Below are 21,898 nucleotides of genomic sequence, written 5' to 3' on the forward strand. Positions count from 1 at the left end.
AAGGAAAGTTTGATATCTGTCACATTTAAATAATTCTATTACAGTATTATGAATATATCTACTGTACCTCATTCTGAAGTTCGTCACCACTTTTACTAGATGCAAGCAGCTCATACAAGTGCAGCAGAGATCATCTGTTGTTGGTTCTCCAGGGGTTCCTTTTAGTGATTCATTTAAAAACTTCCCAACCTCACACCACAGAAAGAATCATCCACTTTTCCAATGGACTTGAGATCAGAGTTAGCGCCGTAGCAATTCTGGAAGTGTTCCAAATGGTTATTCAGAAATTTGTTGTAATCTAAGCTTATAGTTTTCTGTTCAAGCAGCCTCACCATTTATTGGCAGTTCTTCAGAGTGATCCAGGTCATGCATGTCAAATGAAAATACTATATTTTTACCAAAGAATACTTTGTTATCACCATTTTGCTCTTCGGCAATCTGTATACGTGCAGTAAGCTGCTCTTCAGTGAAGAAAGAAGCAATCGGCATGTGGCACTACAAGCGGCAGTAGCAGACGACGATGGAAAGGGCCCAAACATCTGCTTGATTGCCTTTGTTTCTTCATGACCAACGCATTCCTTCATGTGAAACGTCTTAAAGAGAAAAGCAGCTCCACTTTCAATTGCCTCTTGTCCATTTTCAGTTCCTACTGTGCACAAAACAAAAGAAACTTCACTACCTACATTCTAACAACTACAATAATTCTCTTTTACTGTCTATCACATAACTATATTCAATTGTTGCTCCAAATAATGCCACATGAGCAATCAGAGTGACATGAATCTTTAATCTAAGAATAAAACAATAAGAATAAGTTGTTGCAGGATTTTACAGGTACAAAGGTGTTGTAATAATAAAGCATCTAGCTTTTACTCTTTTAGTTGTACTTTTATTTATTAAGGATTTCTATCACTTTGTTACCCTATATCAGTGGTTCTCAAACTAGGGCCGTTGCTTGTTCAGGAAAAGCCCTCATTGGCCTGCGGCAGCAAACAGTGGCCAGTGGGAGCCGCTATCGGCCGAACTTGTGGACGCGGCAGGTAAACTAAACCGATCCAGCCCACCATGGGCTTTCCCTTAAAAAGCGGCGGCCCTAATTTGAGAACCACTGTCTTATATGAACTTAAAAAAATAAACTTATTTCACACCATCAATATTTTGTACAAACCAACATTTTTTAAAAATTGGAGAAAGTGTTGAAAATGTAAATCAAGTAACCTGACTGAATGTTCTAATTTACTTTACAACACAAGACAAAGACAAGCTCTTCTCTGCTACCCTAGCTCGATTCAACCATTAGGAATATAGTGCATACTGTACAATACATACATACATACATACATTCTAATTTTAGAACTAATGCAACAACATGTTTATCTGCATCAGTTAATGCTGGATACAGATATTTTTTCTATGGACAGAAACAGAAATGTACAGTGTGCTCAAATCAACAAAAGCATAAAGAATATTAATTTTACTATTATATTTATAAATCAGAGTCAAGAAGAGCTTCTTGGGAACCAAATACCAAGAGAACCTTTAACTTAGTTGTTGCTGGTTCTGATGATGATGATTTCATTTGTCTGTTCTTGATTTGTCTCTTTTTACAAGTACTACATAAATATACTCATTTATAGTGAAATTATGAATTTGTAATTTTGACAGACACTGTATACCCCTAAGTTTTGTTTATTTGCTTACAGCTGTTCTGGGATAAAAACAAAAATAAAGAGAAACCCAAAAAATCTTTTTTGTACTAAATTAGCTTTAATATCAGGCGCTTTGGGAAGCAAAAGGGCAAACAATGAATTTAATGACATAGTTTCTAATGTAGCTGCTCCCTGGTTACTTTATCCTTTTTAAAGTATTTCATTACTAGACACAGATATCCTAGGAATCCAATGACAAAAAAAATCCATCCACAAACACCACCTCAAATATTCATGCTTAAGTACAAATCATATTCCTTAAAGTCACCAAGAATATGATGCTACTCTACATCTTTGAAAAGTTTCAGGTGTTTTTAGTTCATAGGCTATAGAGCAATTACTTCTTTGTATCCCAATAGAAACAAATAATGCTTTCAGTCACAGTGCGAGTTAGTTCTGACTAAATATTTCTAAGACAACTCTGAATTGCTGATATTGGCTAACTAAAAGTGATAGCACCTGTGCCTGACTGAAGACACTGGTGTTGAGTTTAAAGCACAGTCGCAGGCCAGCCTGAACTTCTCTCTATATCTAGGATAGAATAAGCTAGATCTCTCCTTGCTCTCTAAGCCATGGAAGCTGAGCTAATTTAGTCAGCACCAAAATATTGAAAAAATATCCTTAGGAATTCCAACAGATTTCAATCATATACTTCTGAGATCTGAGTATATCAATTTTAACTTCACTTCCTCCTCAGAAAAGCACTGGACATGAAGACAAAAAACCTCAAGAACTGGGATGATGAAGACTAGGTAACTAGTTCCGTGATGTCACCACCTGTTCACACAAAGAAATTGTTATAGTGTACATAGAGCTGAATAGCCAGGATTTAAAATATTCTTCATCATATATAAACGAAGAAAGTAATTACAAATAAATTTATTTTCTGCACAAGGATTTAATGGAGTAGTTTTAGAAGATGCTAAGAAACCTTGAAGTCAATGCTACTCAGCGCCTTTGGAAAATCAGGCCACAACTGAGTAATGAATATTCAAAACAAGCAAGATGACTAATGTTCAAAGTAATTTCAAAGTAATTTAAAAAGTTATTTAAATCATTCTTGTTGTTTAATAAGGTAAATTTAATTCAGTAAGATGGCTAGATTAACAAGTTCCAGTACTCATTATTTATGTTGAAAAAATTGGGGAACATGTTTCTGATTTATTTAATCTAAGGCCTGGTCTACACTGTGGGGTTAGGTCAAATTTAGCTGCGTTAGGTCGATTTAAAAAATGACAGCGTCCACACAACCAACCCATTCCAATCGACCAAAATGGCTCTTAAAATCGACTTCTGTACTCCTCCCCAAATAGGGGAGTAGTGCTAAAATCGACCTTGTGGGTCAAATTTGGGGTAGTATAAATCAACAGTATTGGCCTCCAGGAGCTATCCCAGAGTGCTCCATTGTGACCACTCTGGACAGTACTTAGAACTCTGATGCACTAGCCGGGTACACAGGAAAAGCCCCAGGAACTTTTGAATTTCTTTTCCTGTTTGGTCAGCGTGGTGAACTCAGCAGCACAGGTGACCATGCAGTCCCCCAGAATTGTAGAGCAGAGAATGTTTTTACGCTCCCCCATCATCTCCGTCCCTGAGGTTATCACAGATTAGAAGGCAAAAAAAAAATTGCATTCACGATGACATGTTTTCCGAGCTCATGCAGTCCCTCCCGCACTGACAGGGCACAGCTTAATGCATTTAGACATTAACTGGCAGAGGCTAGGAAAGAATTAAGTGAGCGTGAAGAGTGGAGGCAGGCCACGATGCTGAGGCTAATGGGAGCAAGTGGACATGATGAAGCGTCTGTTAGGGGAGCAACTGGACATGATGAGCATCTGTTGGAGCTGCAGGGAAAGCCAGGAAGAGCACAGAACCCCACTGCATCCACAGAAACGTGGGGGGGAGGAAGTGGGGGAGGTGAGGAGGCTCCAGGCACCCAGCCACTCCATGCCAGAGGATGGCCCAAGCAACAGAAGGCTGTCATTCAGAAAGTTTGATTTTTTAATGTGGCTACAATAAGCAATGTGGCTTTGTCCTTCCCTCCTCCCCCATCCCACCCGGACTACCTTGTCATTATATATATATTTTTTTAATTAATACAGAAAAATGCATGGTTTCAAAACAATAGTTACTTTATTTCGAAGCGGGGAGGGTGGTGGCTTACAGGGAATTAAAATCAACAAAGAGGGTGGGTTTGCATCAAGGAGAGACACACACAACTGTCACACCGAAGCCTTGCCAGTCATGAAACTGGTTTTCAAAGCCTCTCTGATGCACAGCGCACCTTGCTGTGCTCGTCAAACCGCCCTGGTGTCTGGCTGCTCAAAATTGGATGCCAGGCGATTTGCCTCAACCTCCCACCCTGCCATAAACATCTCCCCCTACTCTCACAGATGTTATGGAGCACACAGCAAACAGCAATAACAATGGGAATGTTGGTTGCGCTGAGGTCTGACCTAGTCAGCAAACAGCGCCAGCAAGCTTTTAAATATCCAAAGGCACATTCTACACCATTCTGCACTTGCTCAGCTTATAGTTGAAATGCTCCTTACTACTGTCCAGGCTTCATGAGCCATGGGAGCAAGGGGTAGTCGCGACCACACGGTGCTCCCAGCTGGAGAGCAGCCTGAGGCAGAAGCCTCCAGCTCGCATGATATTCCCGGCAGGACTGAATCTCAGTGAGACGAAACTTAGAGAAGAGAATGACCTCTGGCTCCCATTCGGTGCTCTAAGAGGAAGATAGCCATGTCTGTCCAGGCGCTCCGATCGACCTCACCGAGGTCTGCCAGGAGCACCCAGGAGAAGTACGACAGCTATCAGTCCTATTGCACCGTCTGCCGTGAAAGCAAGGAGCTGCTGCTGTGTAGCAATGCAGTGCCGCGTCTGCCAGCAGCACCCAGGAGACATATGGTGACTGTGAGCTGAGCAGGCTCCATGCTTGCCCTGGTATGGCATCCGCACGGGTAACCCAGGAAAAAAGGCGCGAAACGATTGTCCCTCGTCGCTTTCATGGACCAGGGAGGGGTCCGATGACATGTACCCAAAACCACCCGCAACAATATTTTTTGCCCCATCAGGCATTGGGAGCTTAACCCGAATTTCAATGGGCAGCAGAGCCTGCAGGAACCGTGGGATAGCTACCTACCCGTGCATCGCTCCGTAAGTCAATGCTAGCACGGGAACAAGGACGCACTCTGCTGACTTAATGCACTTAGCGTGGACATATACAATTGACTGTATAAAATCGGTTTCTAAAAATCTACTTCTATAAAATCAACCTAATTCGTAGCGTAGACAAGGCCTAACTTAGTGTTGCTAAGCCACTGATTCCTCGTTTGTCTAGAGCAGGGATTGGCAACCTTTGGCACGCAGCCCATCAGGGAAATCTGCTGGCAGGCTGGGATGATTTGTTTACCTGCAGCGTCTGCAGGTTTGCCTGATTGCAGCTCCCACTGGCCGCGGTCACCATTACAGGCCAATGGGAGCTGTGGGAAGCAGCGGCCAGCACATCCCTTGACCCGCGCCACTTTCCACAGCCCCCACTGGCCTGGAACAGCGAACCACAGCCAATGGGAGCTGAGATCAGATGAACCTGCAGACCCTGCAGAATAAATAAGCCGTCCCAGCCCACCAGCGGATTTCCCTGATGGGCCGCGTACCAAAGGTTGCCGATCCCTGGTAGAGAACAAACCTTGTGGGGCCTGGCTAAAAGATAAATGGTGAAGGGGTATCATTTTGCTCTGCTATGTTAGGCTTCCTTGACCCATATAAGAACGTAATGAAGGGTTTTGCAAGGACATTATGGATGAGCACTAGGCCATCTCTCTAGTCATTCTACCTATGCTAATGAGAGCACATCAGGGGAAACAAAATTCTAGGCTCAGCTCACTTACAGGTCATCTCACTCCCTTCTCCTAAATGAAATTTGGATTCAGAAGGATGTTTAGCCAACATTTTCTCATCAAGAGCAGCCAGTTAATGGTTATTAGAGGACGCGGGAGGCACCGTTCTGAGCCTAGTCTAATCAAGAAAAGGGAGCTATTTCAACCAACTGATCCACCATAACTGATTTTATTGCATGAGAATGGGAAACAAAAGCTATGAGTTTTCATTGGTGCTTAAAAAGGCTATTGCCTTTACAGGTTTGAGTCTGTAGTTTGCATTTCTTCAGTCTGGGAGGCTGTCCACAGAAGCAGGTGAGATGGACAGAGTTCAGATGAAATCAGTCCACTGGAAATGGGAATCCGACTGTTTCAAGTCACACATCAGGGCATTTAAGTATCCAAGTTTCTAAGAAAAGCTTTTTTTGGTTATAAAGCTGCTTAGCCACAAAGCTAAAATGAAAACAGACTAAGGACCAATTGTCTATGTTAAATCCCCTCTCCCACTGTGATGCCGAAGCAAAGTGTGTGTGTGTGGTGGGGGGGGAGAGGGGATTATAACTGGACCTACAAATTTACTCTAATTGTGAGTTTAACTGAAAAAGTAAGTAAGTTTATAAATTATTGTACCATTTTACAACAAACAGTAATTTGATAAAAGATAAGAAACAAAGAGTAGGAATAAATAGTCAATATTTACAATGAAAAGTGGTAAATAGTGGGATCCCCCATGGATCAGTACTGGGATCAGTGCTGATGAACATATTCATAAATTATCTGGAAAAGGGGTAAACAATTAGATAGAAAAGTTTGCAGATGATACCAAATTACTCGAGATAGTTAAGTCTAAAGCGGACCATGAAGAGTTAGAAAGGGATCTCACAAAACTAGGCTGACTGGGCAACAAAATGACAGATGAAATTCAATGTTAATAAGTGCAAAGGAATGCACAGTGGACAACAAATCTCAACTGTTTATACAAACTGATGGGGTCTAAATGAGCTGTTACCTTACAATAAGAGATCCTGGAGTCGTCATGAACAATTCTCTGAAAATTAGGCCTAACTGGTAGACAAAATAATGCAAGAATGCACTATTCCACCCACCATTTCCTTTTGGGTCCTTAAAGAAAGATTTTTGGTGGCAAAATATGGAAAAACAGATGGAGGCCAGTGGAGCAAGCTTCATCATCATAGCTGCCAACCCAGTCCCTCATTGTCCTGATCCTGAAAGGTGTCCTGACCAGAGTGCCAGAGAAACTGACTCAATTGATATAGTCACCTCTTTTGGCTACTGATGAATCCCAACCACCACCTGGGACAAAATGGAATCAGACTAACAGTTCAAACCCTATCTCAACTGTCTTCTCTTTTCCCCTCCAATGGGACAGGTATTACCATCTTTGATACCATCTAAAACCTGTCAAACAAGGGACTTTTTCCCCTCAAAAAAAAAAAAAAAAAAAAAAAAAAAAAAAAAAAAAAAACACCCTCTCCTCAACTAGAGGTTAAGGGAACAAGGGATGTTGTTAAAATGAACACCTTACTTCATACTATACATTTCAAATGCTTTACCTTTTCTTTCTTTATCTTTAACAAAAGATTAAAATGACTTTTAATGATGTGTTTGCAATAGTACTAAGCAAACCCCACACGTTGTTTAATTTTGTTTAATGTTGAACGGTGACTGGGGCCACATCTATACATACAGCAGCACAGTTGTACTGGTACAGCTGCATCATTGCAAAGCATCTGGTGAAGACACTATGCTGACAGGAGAAAGCTCTCCTTTCGGCATTAAAAAAACATTTCCACCAGCAGCATAAGCTAGGTCAGCAGGAGAAACTCTCCCGCCAACATAGGTCTGGGCACATGAGCACTTATGTCACTCAGGAAGGTGAAATATTAGTACTAGGGGAAAAAGTCTACATGGACCCCCAAAACCAGTGAAGAAACTGCAAGTATTTTACGAAGCGGAGAGCAAAGTGCCATTTAGCTCTCCAATTCATTTTCGGTTGGGAACAAAACAGGGAATAGAACAATTTGGCCTAATGAACCTAGAGAGAGATGGGGTGTGCGTACAGGCGTGTGTGCGTAAAAGACAGAATGGCCCAACTGGCCAAAAGAAATATTAGAGATTACACAAAAGCATAAGGAAATTTGGGCTACTAACAAAACAAATATTGAAAAATTGAGGCAGACGGTCTGATTACTGGACCTAATCCCCTATTCCAAAAAGGGATAGATACCCCCCAAAAAAGCTAAGCTGACAAAAACTATTTGGGGAGTTAGAATAGAGCAGCAAAGTAACCACTAGAACACCACCAGGTTTTATAATACCCCAGCTATTTCCCACGTGCATGTAATCCAAATGAAAAATGCTGAGAAAAGAGGGGATGTTGTGGAACCACCTTTGTGATTGCAGTAGCAAAATTAGAAGGGGAAATGGTTGAACAAAAGGGATTAGTATCCCTATTAAAAAAAAAAAAAAAGTAAGGGATCTCGGAATAAAAGGACTTGTAACAAAAGGGGAATATCAAGAATAAGAGCTGTAGATGCATTATACCCCAGTTCTAAAAGAAATATGGGGAGTAAATGGTCTCAAAAGTACCATTCCCATAAGTTTGCCCATAACCATAAAAATAGGAGTAAAGAAATTGAAGCAGATATAGTTTAAAAAATGAATATGCAAAAAAGCGGTTATGCGATTATTGGAACAAACACAATAATTCTATTGACATAGCAGATAAATCCTGTGAAACATGCCTTAAACAATAATTTTTAGCAAGTGTATATAAGTTGATTAGTGTTCATATATTAAAAGAAAAGGAAAATACTATTGTTCCTATTAAGTCTTAATAAAAAGTTGTTATAAAAATACTCCCTAGGAAGGAAAAGGTTTCTTCTGTATTTGTTTATGGAAAGAGCCAAGATCAACGCTTTTGGCTTTAGCGCTTGCTGGATCCTGGTATGGTGGAGTGAATCCAAAGCTCCAGCATCAATAAGGAGTATCCAAGTGAAGGAAGTGAAAAACATCATCACAATGTCATGCAAGTGGTCCACAGGGATGATGAGTGGAGTGTAGTCAATCAGTCTGAACTGCCAAATATCAGGGGTAACAAAAAACATTAAATACCCAATGGGTAATCTTTCCCAACCCATGGGATGAAGGGGAGAGCATCAAAATCTCTAATCTTAAATGGATAAAAATGTCAACGGTCTGGACAAGAAACAGAAATGTGGGCACAACTAGCCAACATAACAAAGCAGCAGAACATAACGATTATAAATAGCTGCCCAGGAAAAGATAAACTTACGTTATGGTCTGAAGGAGGAAGGGCCTATATCTGGAAGTAAAGACAGTTAAGTAATTGTATGCACGTTTTGAGGGAGAATCCCTCATGTGCTGTTATAGCATGGTATGCCCCCAAGTGGACAAAAGAAGAAAGAGACCATATTGTTAAAATGGGCCCATATTTGTCAATATAAGCAATGCCTTATTGAATATTATTGATCCACGAGGCGGATACAATAGGGTAGCAGTTCATTGTGTGCCTCAACAAAAGAGTATACCAAGGATTCAGTTAAATGTGCAACAACCTCAGTAGACAGCTGGTAGAGCAAAACAATGGTGTACGGGAAATAATATAAGCCACGTTTTGTTTTCCGATTGGTCAGAAAGTAGCAGAAATACAACAGAAAACATGGAAATGTGATATGGAGGATTGTTGGACTCAACAATTTTAGTAAAATCTTTGCCATATTATGGGTATCCAAGCTTTAGCAAGTTAAAATTGGTCATTATATATAGTACCCTACCAAATTCACAGTCCATTTTAATAAATTTCAGTTATAGCATTTTAAAAATCTTGAACTTCATGGTTTCAGATAGTTAAATCTTAAACTTCATGGTGTTGTAACAAAACATGAATATGTATTTAAAATGGCAAAATATAAACAAATGAAGCCCTTAAGACACAGCATTTTGCAAATTGGGGGTCCCATCCCAAAAAGGCATTGCAAGGCTATTGTAGGAGGGTCATGTATTAACGCCATAGGCGCCGACTCCGTGAGTGCTCTGGGGTTGGAGCACCATGGGGAAAAATTGGTGGGTGTTCTGCACCAACCGGCAGCCAAGCTCCCCGCCTCTGCTCACCTCACCTCTGCCTCCTCCCCCGAGCGCACCATGTTCCCACTTCTCCTCCCAGCACTAGCCACCATGAAACAGCTGTTTCGAAGCATAACAAGCTCTGGGAGGGAGGGGGGAGGAGCAGGAACGTGGCATGCTCAGGGGAGGAGGCGGGGCCAGGGTAGGGATTTGGGGAAGGAGTCCAATAGAGGCAGGAAGCAGGTGACTCAGGGGTGGAGTCAGGGAGGGCTGAGCACCCACCAGCACCAGGAGAAGTTGGCATTTATGATTGCCGCCCTTACTTCTGTGCTGCCTTTAGAGTTGGGCAGCCGGAAAGCAGCTGCTGCTGGCCAGGTGCTCAGCTCTGAAGGCAGTGCTGCCACCAGCAGCACCACAGAAGGATAATCCTAGATAAAACGACAATGTTGTCACAACATCCAAGATGTGAAGTCTCATTGTACACAGGATGGAATGCAGTTTAGAGAATAATACCAGGAGATAAATCAACTAACCGATGTGGAAGTCAGAAACCATCTTTGGCAGAAACTTCAGGTTGAGGCCCAACAGTGACTCTGCCCATGTGAAAGGCCATGTAAGGAGGGCATAAGATGAGAACCTGGATGAGGGCCTAGCGGATGAGATTGCCTCTCTCGTGGCTGTCTTCATTGATAGATAGTAAATACAACAAGTAGTCAGTGGCTCAAAAGGGAGAGACCCATCAGTCCAAATGACACTAAGTTAAGGTCCCAGAAAGGGAAGTTCCTGGGTCAGGAGGAAAACCATGTGAGAGCCCTTTGAAGAATCTCACCATCATGCTGGGGCAAGGAAACAGCGTAGGCTTTGTACAGGAGCATGATTCTCTGAAGCAATCAAGTCTGTCCCTTAGCTTAATACAAGTATACCTGCAGCCCACTCACTTAGCTTTCAGACCCACCCCGCAGCCCCAGCTCTGCTCCGGCCCCGCTCCTCTGACCCAGTGCTCCAGTTGGGGAGCGGGGTCGTGGCGGGGGGCTTGCCCCGCTCCAGTGCTCCAGCCACGGAGCGGGGCATGGGGGCTTGCTTTGCTCCCACTGCCTGCCAAGCGCTCCTATCAGAGAGCAGGGGCTTGCAAGGCCCCACCCCCCACTCTCCCACTGGTGCACCAGGCAGGCGGAGCAGGGCAAGCCCCATTACCCAGCGGGAGCACCAGGCAAGTGAAGCAGAGCAAGCCCTAAGCACCAGGCTGGGGGGCAGAGTGGGTGGAGGCACAGGGAGCACATTTTTACAGGTCCCCCCAGTTTCCTGGGGGCCCTGCCCAGAGTGTCATTCCTCCCCCCACAGGGCCGGCTGGAGGAGGGAAAGGTGGCCCTGATCAGTCCTATCCCCACCATAGCCTGACCACCCCAAGTCGGGGCCGACCCGTGTGTCCCATCCTCGCTATGCCACTGACACCTGGCATCAATTTCTGATAAAGTAAATAGCCCAGTATAGTTGGACTCAGAGAGGATACTGGCAAAAACCGACACTGCTTCCCAGACAGAAAAGTCACTTTGTATGTCAGCCTGGCCAAGAGTTTTTTTCTTTGGAGCAAAATGTCTCAAACCACAGAAAAGCAGTTTCTTTCTGCAGATGTCATACAGGCAGTGACGTGCAAGGATGTATGTCTTGGACCCCATAGGACTACCAAGGTGATGGGCTGCCATATTTACACATAACAGATTTACGTAGCTTAATCCTCACCAGTCATATTTACCCTGTGGCTGCTGTTTGAGATTTCTGAAACAGTAACCAGGAAAGAATACACGAAAATTTAAGCTTACCCCCATCAAACGCAGGGAGATAATCCTTAGCCATGCATCAACTATGAATGAAGACACCCCCTACCTACAAAACATCTCCTTGACCCTTGTGCTGACAAGTTGTGACTAGGAGCTAAGGGGGCTCAACCCCACTAATAATGCTAATTGAAATTTGTCAACAAAAAGATTTTTTTAAAAAAATAGGTTTTGTTGAAAACAAATTTTCCCCACATATTTTGTTTCACAAAGTTTTGTTTATTGAAAAATATTCAAAATTTTTGAAACATTTTCATTTTGACAGACTGGGAAATTCCTCTCCCACCCCAAACCCTTTTTAAAAAAACAACAAAAACAACAGTAACTCCATTCCGTCCCCTATACCGGTAAAAGGGTTGGAGAGGCTAGAGGCTTCTTCTCTGCCTCTTGTTTCCTAAGTGCCTAGTTTCAGAATGAAAGTTTTTAAAAAATCCATTCTCTAATATTACAGCTATTTCTGCACTGAAGTAGATACCAGACTTGTTCTCTTCTCCACTTGTTGATATGCCAAAAGTAACTGTAGCAACTTTTAATTATTGGAGGTTGATTAAAGAGAAGTAAGAGATAGCACTCTAACAATATGAGAAGCAACGATTCCAGAAAACAGAAAATTAAATCAAATTTAAAAGACATCCTGAGGCCCAAATTCCAACCTTAGATAAGCATGTGTAACTGAGATTGGCTTTAGTTTCCAGGGTTTATCTGAGGGAAGAACTAAAGAGTACAATACATGTATCAATTTAAAATTTGGTTTTCAGGCTGATATTAGATTACTAACAAATTAAGACTTACCTATTTGTTTTGCAGCCTGTAATATAGTTCTTAAATCTCCAGATACAGACAGCTGTTCTTTCTTGTCCAAACTGTCTTCAACAAATTTTACTATCTTCTTCCATGTAAGCTCAGAGCTCATTAACTGTTTATGTAATTTTGACCTTTTATTCTGAAAGAATAGATTAATCAGAGAAAATAAATGTTAGAAATGTGCATTTTGTTTAGAATTAACATGCAGTTCATAAAAACAAAAGCTAATTGGAGCTGCGGAGCCCGTCCATTTTTTAAACTGTTTCCCTACAAGAATTATACTTTTATTTTTGAAGATGTACTTACTGGAGTATGGGATGCTTCACATATTAAGCAGTCACACTGATGCACCATATTTTTTTAAAAAGAACAGACAAAAGGGGAATAGTAAGATGTTCCCAAAAAGCCCCAAGCTTTTTAAGAGGATGATAGGCATAAGAACACGCACACCTAACCAGACCGCTGTTCATCTATTGTATTTCTAACATAACCAAAGCCGAATGCTTCAGGAGGGCATGAAATAATTCCCATGACCCCATGCAATTTCATACCGTAAAGGGAAATTCCTTACTGACCCCAGCAATTTATACCTTGAAGCAGAAGGATCAACGGCCATATTGTTACCGCAGTTTTTAGACTTCTTCATACCAGTAGAGTGTTCTAAGCTTTAAAATCTTAACATTATTTGTCTCAAATATCCAAGTTCAGTCAATTCCAAAGATTAATTATATGTTGTATACAAAGGTTTTATCTGACATTTTAAGAGATGAGATGGGATTCTGAATATAAATACTAGCTGTTCTTCCTATATTCTTATAACTATTTTTCCAGTTAGTGCGGATGCAATTCTTTACTGCATATATGAAGCAACCTAATGTATCCACTTTCCCCGTGGTACATATTCCCATTGAAATGGCCCAAAGCTGTAAATATTAGTGATCAGTTCAGTCCTTTCCCTTCCTGTGATACTTACCTGTTCTAAACCCAAACAGCCTCATGTCAGAAACTGGCTGTGTTGTTCCTACTATCCAGCCACCAACACTGGGTCTGAACCCGCTCCCTCACACACACACAATGAGAAAATGAAGAGCAACACCATATTAGCCTCTCTACATCATTCACTAATATTTTGTATTAAAAAGCTATGTTAAGAGAACATTACGGTTGCAAAGTCAAGCATTCATAAAGTTTGGAAGTCCCAAACTAAGATTGCTTGTGCAACCTTAATTTGGCCTCCTTGTGCACATATATTGTGATAGTATGTGATCATGTAATTAAAGACTATTTATTTCCCACAGGAACTTTCCTCATTCAGTGCCCAGGATGGATGGTGCTCACCTAATGAGCTGCCTTTTTTTTTTTTTTGCTTTTTATTTTTAATTCTCTTTATTCAATATGTGGTGCCAAAACCTTATTTAATGCACATTATTCAAACTCTGCTCAGAAGACAGATAAGCTCTTCTATAGTGCTCATCACTATAGTATGTGAGTTCTTCACAGTATTATTGAATTTATTTTCTCAGTATCCTTGTGATGAGAAGGACTATTACTATCCCCATTTTACAGATGGGTGACTGAGGCACAGTCAGATTAAGGTCTAAAGTTTCTACTAGTTTTGTGTCTCCAATTTGAGATGCCTGGAACCTGATTTTTCTGAGTACTTAGCATAATAAAGCATTTTATATAATCAAATCACAGCTGCTTTTGACTTCAGTTGCACCTGTAAGTGCTCTACACTTCCACAAATCAGATCCTTGGAATCTCACATTTGGCAACCAGAAAGTGAAGAAAACACACAGTGACCACTTGTGAAAAGTTTGACTTAAGTGACTTGCCTAGCTTCATATAAGAATTCAGTAAGAGGTAGGGATGGATTCTAATTTTCCAGGGAAGCATTCAATTGTCTTAACCATGAGACCATCCCTTCTCTTCCTGCAATTCCCTGCCTCATTTGCTACACATCTTCCAACTTCTGCAACCAATGACGCAGGGTCCTACAACTGCCTCTTTCATTACAACCCTGATTCACCCCCAGAGCAGACCCATCCTGTGCATTAAATGAGGCAAGGGTCTTGGGAGGGCAGGGGGAGGATTATGTGACCATAGAAGTAAAGACTAGATCATAATACACAAATGGGCTTGTTACAAGATTCACTGCCTGGAACACCCTCTCGCAGCGAGACCTGGTGTTGCAGTGCTCTGCCTCAGTTTTCCCCCTCTTCTGAATCTTGAATAGGGACTTCACAAAGTCTGTTTCAGTAACACCTTTGTTTGAGCTCATTAACACACAAAATATTCCAAGTCCAAAGATAAACTCCTCAGAGTTCAAGCTGTCAATGTCCAGCAGACTCAGAAATGTACGCTCTCTGCCAACACCAAGGCTCCTCTACCATGCTGACCTTCAATAATGTTCAGAGCAAGTTCTTACTAAACACAGAAAACAAATTTGCCCCCCTTTCTGGGCACCTCTTCTGCACATTCTTTGCCAATACTCCCAGGCTCTGCAGAGTCCTTACTTGATGTTTTAACCAAGCACGACCTTCCAGGGCTTTCTCCCTAGAGCCTCTTTTGGCCAGCAGGTTCCCATTGCCTCCCCTCCTAGGGGACTCTGGAAGCCTCTCCCAAAAACCATTCCATTGCCCCTGCTTCCTGTTCACCTCTCCTTAATGAGGACAGGTTCTTTATAAAAGGAACACTTATTCACTTCTTATAGCATTCAATTAAGGGCCAGAGGCTTGGGGCCAGCCAGCCCTGTTCATAAAGGGGCAAGCTACCCTGTTACAGGACCAAAATAAGGCTTCTTGTCTGATCATCTTCCCACTGCACCCTCATCCATCTTCCAGACATCAGCCTCTACCCCTGTCCCCACACATATATACACCACAAGCTCTCCTCCCAGTCCCATTCTCCACACTAAGTTCATTGTCACATCTCCACAACAAGCTCCTTATCCAGTCAGTCAAGTCCACTCCACAAGCTGGTTCCTCTCCCAGTCCGTCTTCTCCTTACCCCATCCAGTCCCAGTCCCCCAACCCCAGGCTCCTCAGCTGACCTCATTCCTTCGCCAACCACTTGCTCCTTGCACCCAGTCCCCTACTTCTCTCACACACCCAGCTTCTCATCCAAACTGTCTTGCCTCTACCCTCTAGTCCCTTTGATTAGCCCCACAACAGCCCAGAGAAGCAATTCCAAGGAAAGCCTTGCTCAGCTCCCACAGCCCCACCCTAGAACATGCTCAGTGCAGATGTAATCTTTGAGAATATAGTTGCTGAACTCTACAGCATGTGCAAATCAAGATTTTTTTGAAGGCCCATAACTTGGACAAATGTGGACAAATTTCACAAGAACAGTAGAAAGGCAAATCCCTGACACCATAACCATCCCTTCCAAACATCAAGTGCCTGCTCCAAAGCCTGGAGGTGTTAGAGGCTTTTCAAAATAATTTCGAACCAGGTCATTATTATGAGCAAATCAATGTCTTTCTTTAGTCCCAATTTTCCCAACAACACTTCCTTACTTACTTTCTCACACACCAGTCATGATTTTATAGAGCTCTATCATATCCGTGCTTAGTCATCTCTTTCCAAGCTGAAAAGTTTATTAATCTCCCTTATACGGTAGCTTGTTCCATACTCATCATTTTCTTATCCTTTTCTGAAACTTTTCAAATTTCAATACATCTTTTTTGAGATGTGGCGACCACATCTGCACATAGTATTCAAGATGTGGGCGTATCATGGATTTATGTAGAGGGAAAATGATATTTCTGGCTTATTATCTACCCCTTCTTAATGATTTCCAACATTGTTAACTTTGACTGCTACTGCACATTGAGTGTATGTTTCCACGAGAAACTATCCACAATGACTCCAAGATCTCTCTCGAGTGGTACAGCTAATTTAGGACTCCCCATTATATATGTATAGTTGGGATTATGTTTTCCAATGTGCATTACTTTGCATTTGTCAACATTGAATTTCATCTGCCCATTTGTTGCCTAGTCACCCAGTTTTGTGAGATCCCTTTGTAGCTCTTTGCCGTCTGCTTGTGGACTAACTATCTTGAGTAGTTCTGTATCTGCAAATTTTGCCACCATCCCTGTTTACCCCTTTTTCCAGATCATTTATGATATGGGAATAGGACTGAGCTCCCCAGTTCAGACCACTGGGAGAAACCACTATTTAACTTCTCTCCATTCTGAAAACTGATCCTTTATTCCTATGCTTGGTTTCCTATCTTTAAACCAGTTATCAATCCATGACAGACCTTCCCTCGTATCCCTTGACACTTACTTTGTTTAAGAGCCTTTGGTGAGGGAACTTGTTAAAGGCTTTCCTAAAATCTAAGTACACCATATCCCCTGTATCCCTCTTGTCGACCTCCTCAAAGAATTCTAGTAGACTGGTGAGGCATGATTTCCCTTTACAAAAACCATGTTCACTCTTCCCCAACAAATTATGTTCATCTAAGTGTCTGACAATTCTGTTCTTTACTATAGTTTTCAACCAGTTTGTCCGGTACCAGAAGTCAGGTTTACCGGCCTGTAATTGACAGGATCACCTCTGGAGCAAAAATGGGTGTCACGTTAGCTATCCTCCAGTCATTTGGTACAGAAGCAGATTTAAATGATAGGTTACAAACTACAGTTAGTAGTTCTGCAATTTCACATTTGAGTTCCTTCAGAACTCTTAGGTCAATACTACTATGGCCCTGGGACTTATTACTGTTTAATTTATCAATTTGTTCCAAAACCTCCTCTAATGACACCTCAATCTGGGACAGTCCCTCAGATTTGTCACCTAAGAAAAATGGCTCAGTTTTGGGAATCTCCCTCATCCTCAGTCCTGAAGACCAATGCAAAGAGTGCATTTAGTTTCTCCAAAAGAAAAGGAGTACCCGTGGCACCTTAGAGGACTAACAAATTTATTAGAGCATAAGCTTTCGTGAGCTACAGCTCACTTCATCGGATGCATTTGGTGGAAAAGCAGAGGAGAGATTTATATATATACACACACACACACACACACACACACACAGAGAACATGAAAACAATGGGTTTATCATACACACTGTAAGGAGACGTGATCACTTAAGATAAGCCATCACCAGCAGCAGGGGGGGAAAGGAGGAAAACCTTTCATGTGACAAGCAAGGTAGGCTAACTCCAGCAAGTTAACAAGAATATCAGTAGGAACAGTGGGGGGGGGGGGGGGCGGGAGAAATACCATGGGGAAACAACAGGTTTTAGAGTAGCAGCCGTGTTAGTCTGTATTCGCAAAAAGAAAAGGAGTATTTGTGGCACCTTAGAGACTAACAAATTTATTAGAGCATAAGCTTTCGTGAGCTACAGCTCACTTCATCGGATGCAAGTTTATGCTCTAATAAATTGTTAGTCTCTAAGGTGCCACAAGTACTCCTTTTCTTCATGGGGAAATAGTTTTACTGTGTGTAATGACTCATCCATTCCCAGTCTCTATTCAAGCCTAAGTTAATTGTATCCCGTTTGCAAATTAATTCCAATTCAGCAGTCTCTCGTTGGAGTCTGTTTTGAAGCTTTTTTGTTGTAGTATAGCCACTCTTAGGTCTGTGATCGAGTGACCAGAGAGATTGAAGTGTTCTCCAACTGGTTTTGAATGTTATAATTCTTGACGTCTGATTTGTGTCCATTCATTCTTTTACGTAGAGACTGTCCAGTTTGGCCAATGTACATGGCAGAGGGGCATTGCTGGCACATGATGGCATACATCACATTGGTAGATGCGCAGGTGAACGAGCCTCTGATAGTGTGGCTGACATGATTAGGCCCTATGATGGTATCCCCTGAATAGATATGTGGACAGAGTTGGCAACGGGCTTTGTGCAAGGATAGGTTCCTGGGGTAGTGGTTCTGTTGTGTGGTGTGTGGTTGCTGGTGAGTATTTGCTTCAGATTGGGGGGCTGTCTGTAAGCAAGGACTGGTCTGTCGCCCAAGATCTGTGAGAGTGATGGCTCGTCCTTCAGGATAGGTTGTAGATCCTTGATGATGCGTTGGAGAGGTCATCAGCCACACTATCAGAGGCTCATTCACCTGCGCATCTACCAATGTGATATATGCCCATCATGTGCCAGCAATGCCCCTCTGCCATGTACATTGGCCAAAACTGGACAGTCTCTACGTAAAAGATGAATGGACACAAATCAGACGTCAAGAATTATAACATTCAAAAACCAGTTGGAGAAACACTTCAATCTCTCTCGTCACTTGATCACAGACCTAAGAGTGGCTATACTTCAACAAAAAAGCTTCAAAAACAGACTCCAACGAGAGACTGCTGAATTGGAATTAATTTGCAAACTGGATACAATTAACTTAGGCTTGAATAGAGACTGGGAATGGATGAGTCATTACACAAAGTAAAACTATTTCCCCATGGTATTTCTCCCTCCCACCCACCCCCCACTGTTCCTCTGATATTCTTGTTAACTGCTGGAATTAGCCTACCTTGCTTGTCACCATGAAAGGTTTTCCTCCTTTCCCCCCCTGCTGCTGGTGATGGCTTATCTTAAGTGATCACTCTCCTTACAGTGTGTATGATAAACCCATGGTTTCATGTTCTCTCTCTTCTCTGTGTGTGTATATAAATCTCTCCTCTGCTTTTTCCACCAAATGCATCCGATGAAGTGAGCTGTAGCTCACGAAAGCTTATGCTCTAATAAATTTGTTAGTCTCTAAGGTGCCACGGGTACTCCTTTTCTTTTGCGAATACAGACTAACACGGCTGCTACTCTGAAACCTTTAGTTTCTCCGCAACTGGTAGTTGAACAGGCTTCCTGCTTCTGCTGTACTAAGCAAATTTGCTATTACTTTTGAGTCTTCGGCTAGCTTTTCTTCAAATTCTTTTTTGGCCTTCCTAATTAGATTTTTACACTTCATTTGCCAGAGTTTGTGCTCCTTTCTATTTTCCTCGCTAGGATTTAATTTCTACTTTTTCAAGGATGCCTTTTTGCCTCTCACTGCGTCTCTTACTTGGTTGTTTAACCACAGTGGCACTTGTTTGGTTCTCTTACCATTTTTTTAATTTGGGGTATACATTTCAGTTGAGCCTCTGTCACAGTGTCTTTAAAAAGTTTCCATGTAGCTTGCAGGGATTTCACTTTTGACACCGTACCTTTTAATTTCTGTTTATCTAACTTCCTCATTTTTGTGAAGTGCCCCTTTCTGAAATTAAATGCTACAGCATTGGGCTGCTGTGGTGTTTTCCCACCACAGGGATATGAAATTTAATTATACTATGGTCACCTTTACCAAGCGGTCCAGCTATAGTCACCTCTTGGACCAGATCCTGTGCTCCACTTAGGACTAAATTAACAATGGCCTCGCCTCTGGTGGGTTCCAGGACTAGCTGCACCAAGAAGTAGTCATTTAAGATGCCAAGAAACTTTATCTCTGCAGCCATCCTGAGGTGGGAATGGGAATGGACACGTACCCATGAGGTGACATGTACCCATTCAATATAGGGATAACTGAAATCCCCCCATTATTAATTAGTTTTTTTTTTATAGCCTCTCTAATCTCCCTGAGCATTTCACAGTCACTATCACCATCCTGGTCAGGTGGTCAGTAGTATATCCCTATAGCTATATTTTTATTACTCGAGCATGGAATTACTATCCATAGAGATTCTATGGTACAGTTTGGTTCATTTAAGATTTTTACTTCGATTCTATGCTTTCTTTCACATATAGTGTCACTCCCCCACCAGCACGACCTGTTCTGTCGTTCAGATATATGTTGTATCCTGCTATTACTGTGTCCCATTGCTTATCCTCATTCCAACCAAGTTTCTGTGATGCCTATTATATAAATATCCTCATTTAATATGAGGCACTCTAGTTCACCCATCTTAGTATTTAGACTCCTAGCATTTGTATATAAGCACTTCAAAAACTTCTCATTTTTTAGCTGTCTGCCATTACAGGATATAACTGAATGGGACTCTTTTTCATCAGATCCCACCCATATTTTATCATCTTCTATCCTCTCCTCCTTACTGGGAGATAGACAATTTCCCTTAATAGATCCTCTCCTAAGGGATGTCACTGTCCAAACCATGTAGTTTTTCCCCCAACCTCCTCTGCACCTGCCAGCTTTCCCCCAGTCCTTTGTTTAAAAACTTCTCTACAACCTTCTTGATTTTAAGTGCCAGCAATCTGGTTCTATTTTGGTTTAGGTGGAGCCCATCCTTCCTGTACAGGCTCCCCCTTTCCCAAAGGTTTCCCCAGTTCCTAATAAATCTAAATCCCTCCTCCCTACACTATCGCCACACTTTGAGACTCTGCAGTTCTGCATGTCTAATTGACTGTCAGATCAGGGATGAGACGTTTTACTATGTCCCAGAAAGTCTCCTCTATGTACCTCTCTGTCTCCCTTAGCTCCTCCAGTTCAGTCACCCTCGTCTCCAAAGGGTGTACACTGTCTCTGAGGGCCAGGAGTTCCTTGCACCAAATACACACATCTGCCACCTGCCCATAGCCCTCACTCTGTTGGACTTCTGCCTGCAGAACAGTTGCCAGCTTTCAAGCAGTAAATAAGTACCCAACTTTCACAATAAGCCAAAAATCAAGCTAATCCCATTTCAGAACAAGGCCAAAACAAGCCAGTCCCTATGAACCCCAACATGCTATGTGACTAGATCCCCCGGCTAAAGTCTGGACTGTGGTGGACCCGCTGTGCACCCAACTCTCTCCCCCCTCTTGCCCCTGCTTGCCAGGAGCCGATCAAAAAAAGAAGCAACAAGCTACAACAAGCTACAAGCCAAACAAGCAACAAGCAACTCAAGTCAAAAACAAGCTCAATTTCTGTGTTTTTTCCATGGATTTGGCATGTCTGGCTTGCAGTCTCTTATTACTCCTGCATGAAGTTGCAAAGCCCTTCTATGCAGCCAAGCTGCCCCACACGGGTAACCATTAGTGCAAAGCAGAAGATAGGGCCTTGCACAAACCCTCTAAGCCAAGGTAAATTCAGTCTTGTATGAACATAATGGGATAAGCAGGAAATGCACAAGGAATCTATACTTAAATAGTCTTCCTGATCTTGCCATTAATAAAATAGCAATTTACCTTAAGGAAACAGAATAAATAGATTCTTACAATATACATTAGAATTTAAAACAAAAAAAAACCTAAAAAGATAAAAACTTAGTATCTTTACCATTAAGTCACCCAATTCTTCACTATAATCATCTTGTTAGTGACATTTGAAAAGGAGCGTAAAGCTCCCGTAAGACGAGGTAAGGCCATCTGTTACTCATTCAGTGATTCATACGATGAGAAATCAAGTCACATTCCACTTGTAAGAAACCTAAAAGAGAACAAAAGAACAAATGAAACTTTGCTAACACTTTAAAACATAGAATCATAGAATCATAGAATATCAGGGTGGAAGGGACCCCAGAAGGTCATCTAGTCCACCCCCTGCTCAAGCAGGGACCAAGTCCCAGTTTAAATCATCCTAGCCAGGGCTTTGTCAAGCCTGACCTTAAAAACCTCTAAGGAAGGAGATTCTACCACCTCCCTAGGTAAC

At 42.0% G+C, this 21,898-nt stretch overlaps 2 protein-coding genes across 3 annotated transcripts in view; both read right to left on the bottom strand.

Annotated features, from left to right (window-relative positions):
* ASCC3 (activating signal cointegrator 1 complex subunit 3) overlaps positions 1 to 199 on the bottom strand; it is a 472,978-nt gene extending 472,779 nt beyond the window's left edge. Inside the window, exon 1 of one of the 2 annotated variants that reach the window (XM_038393749.2) lies at positions 68 to 199. The gene's annotated coding sequence lies outside the window, so the exon portion shown is untranslated. The remainder of the gene's footprint in view (positions 1 to 67) is intronic. The other variant, XM_043510710.1, reaches the window with a different exon arrangement.
* Positions 75 to 21,630, bottom strand: LOC122459298 (activating signal cointegrator 1 complex subunit 3-like). Its single transcript, XM_043510711.1, is given in 4 exon segments — positions 75 to 649; positions 12,325 to 12,475; positions 21,527 to 21,564; positions 21,567 to 21,630. Coding segments are annotated over 4 exon segments (501 nt in total). The 5' UTR covers positions 21,616 to 21,630; the 3' UTR covers positions 75 to 386.
* Positions 21,631 to 21,898: the final 268 nt, after the last annotated feature.

The sequence above is a fragment of the Dermochelys coriacea genome, chromosome 3, assembly GCF_009764565.3.
Source record: "Dermochelys coriacea isolate rDerCor1 chromosome 3, rDerCor1.pri.v4, whole genome shotgun sequence".
In the NCBI taxonomy this organism is placed as follows: Eukaryota; Metazoa; Chordata; order Testudines; family Dermochelyidae; genus Dermochelys; species Dermochelys coriacea.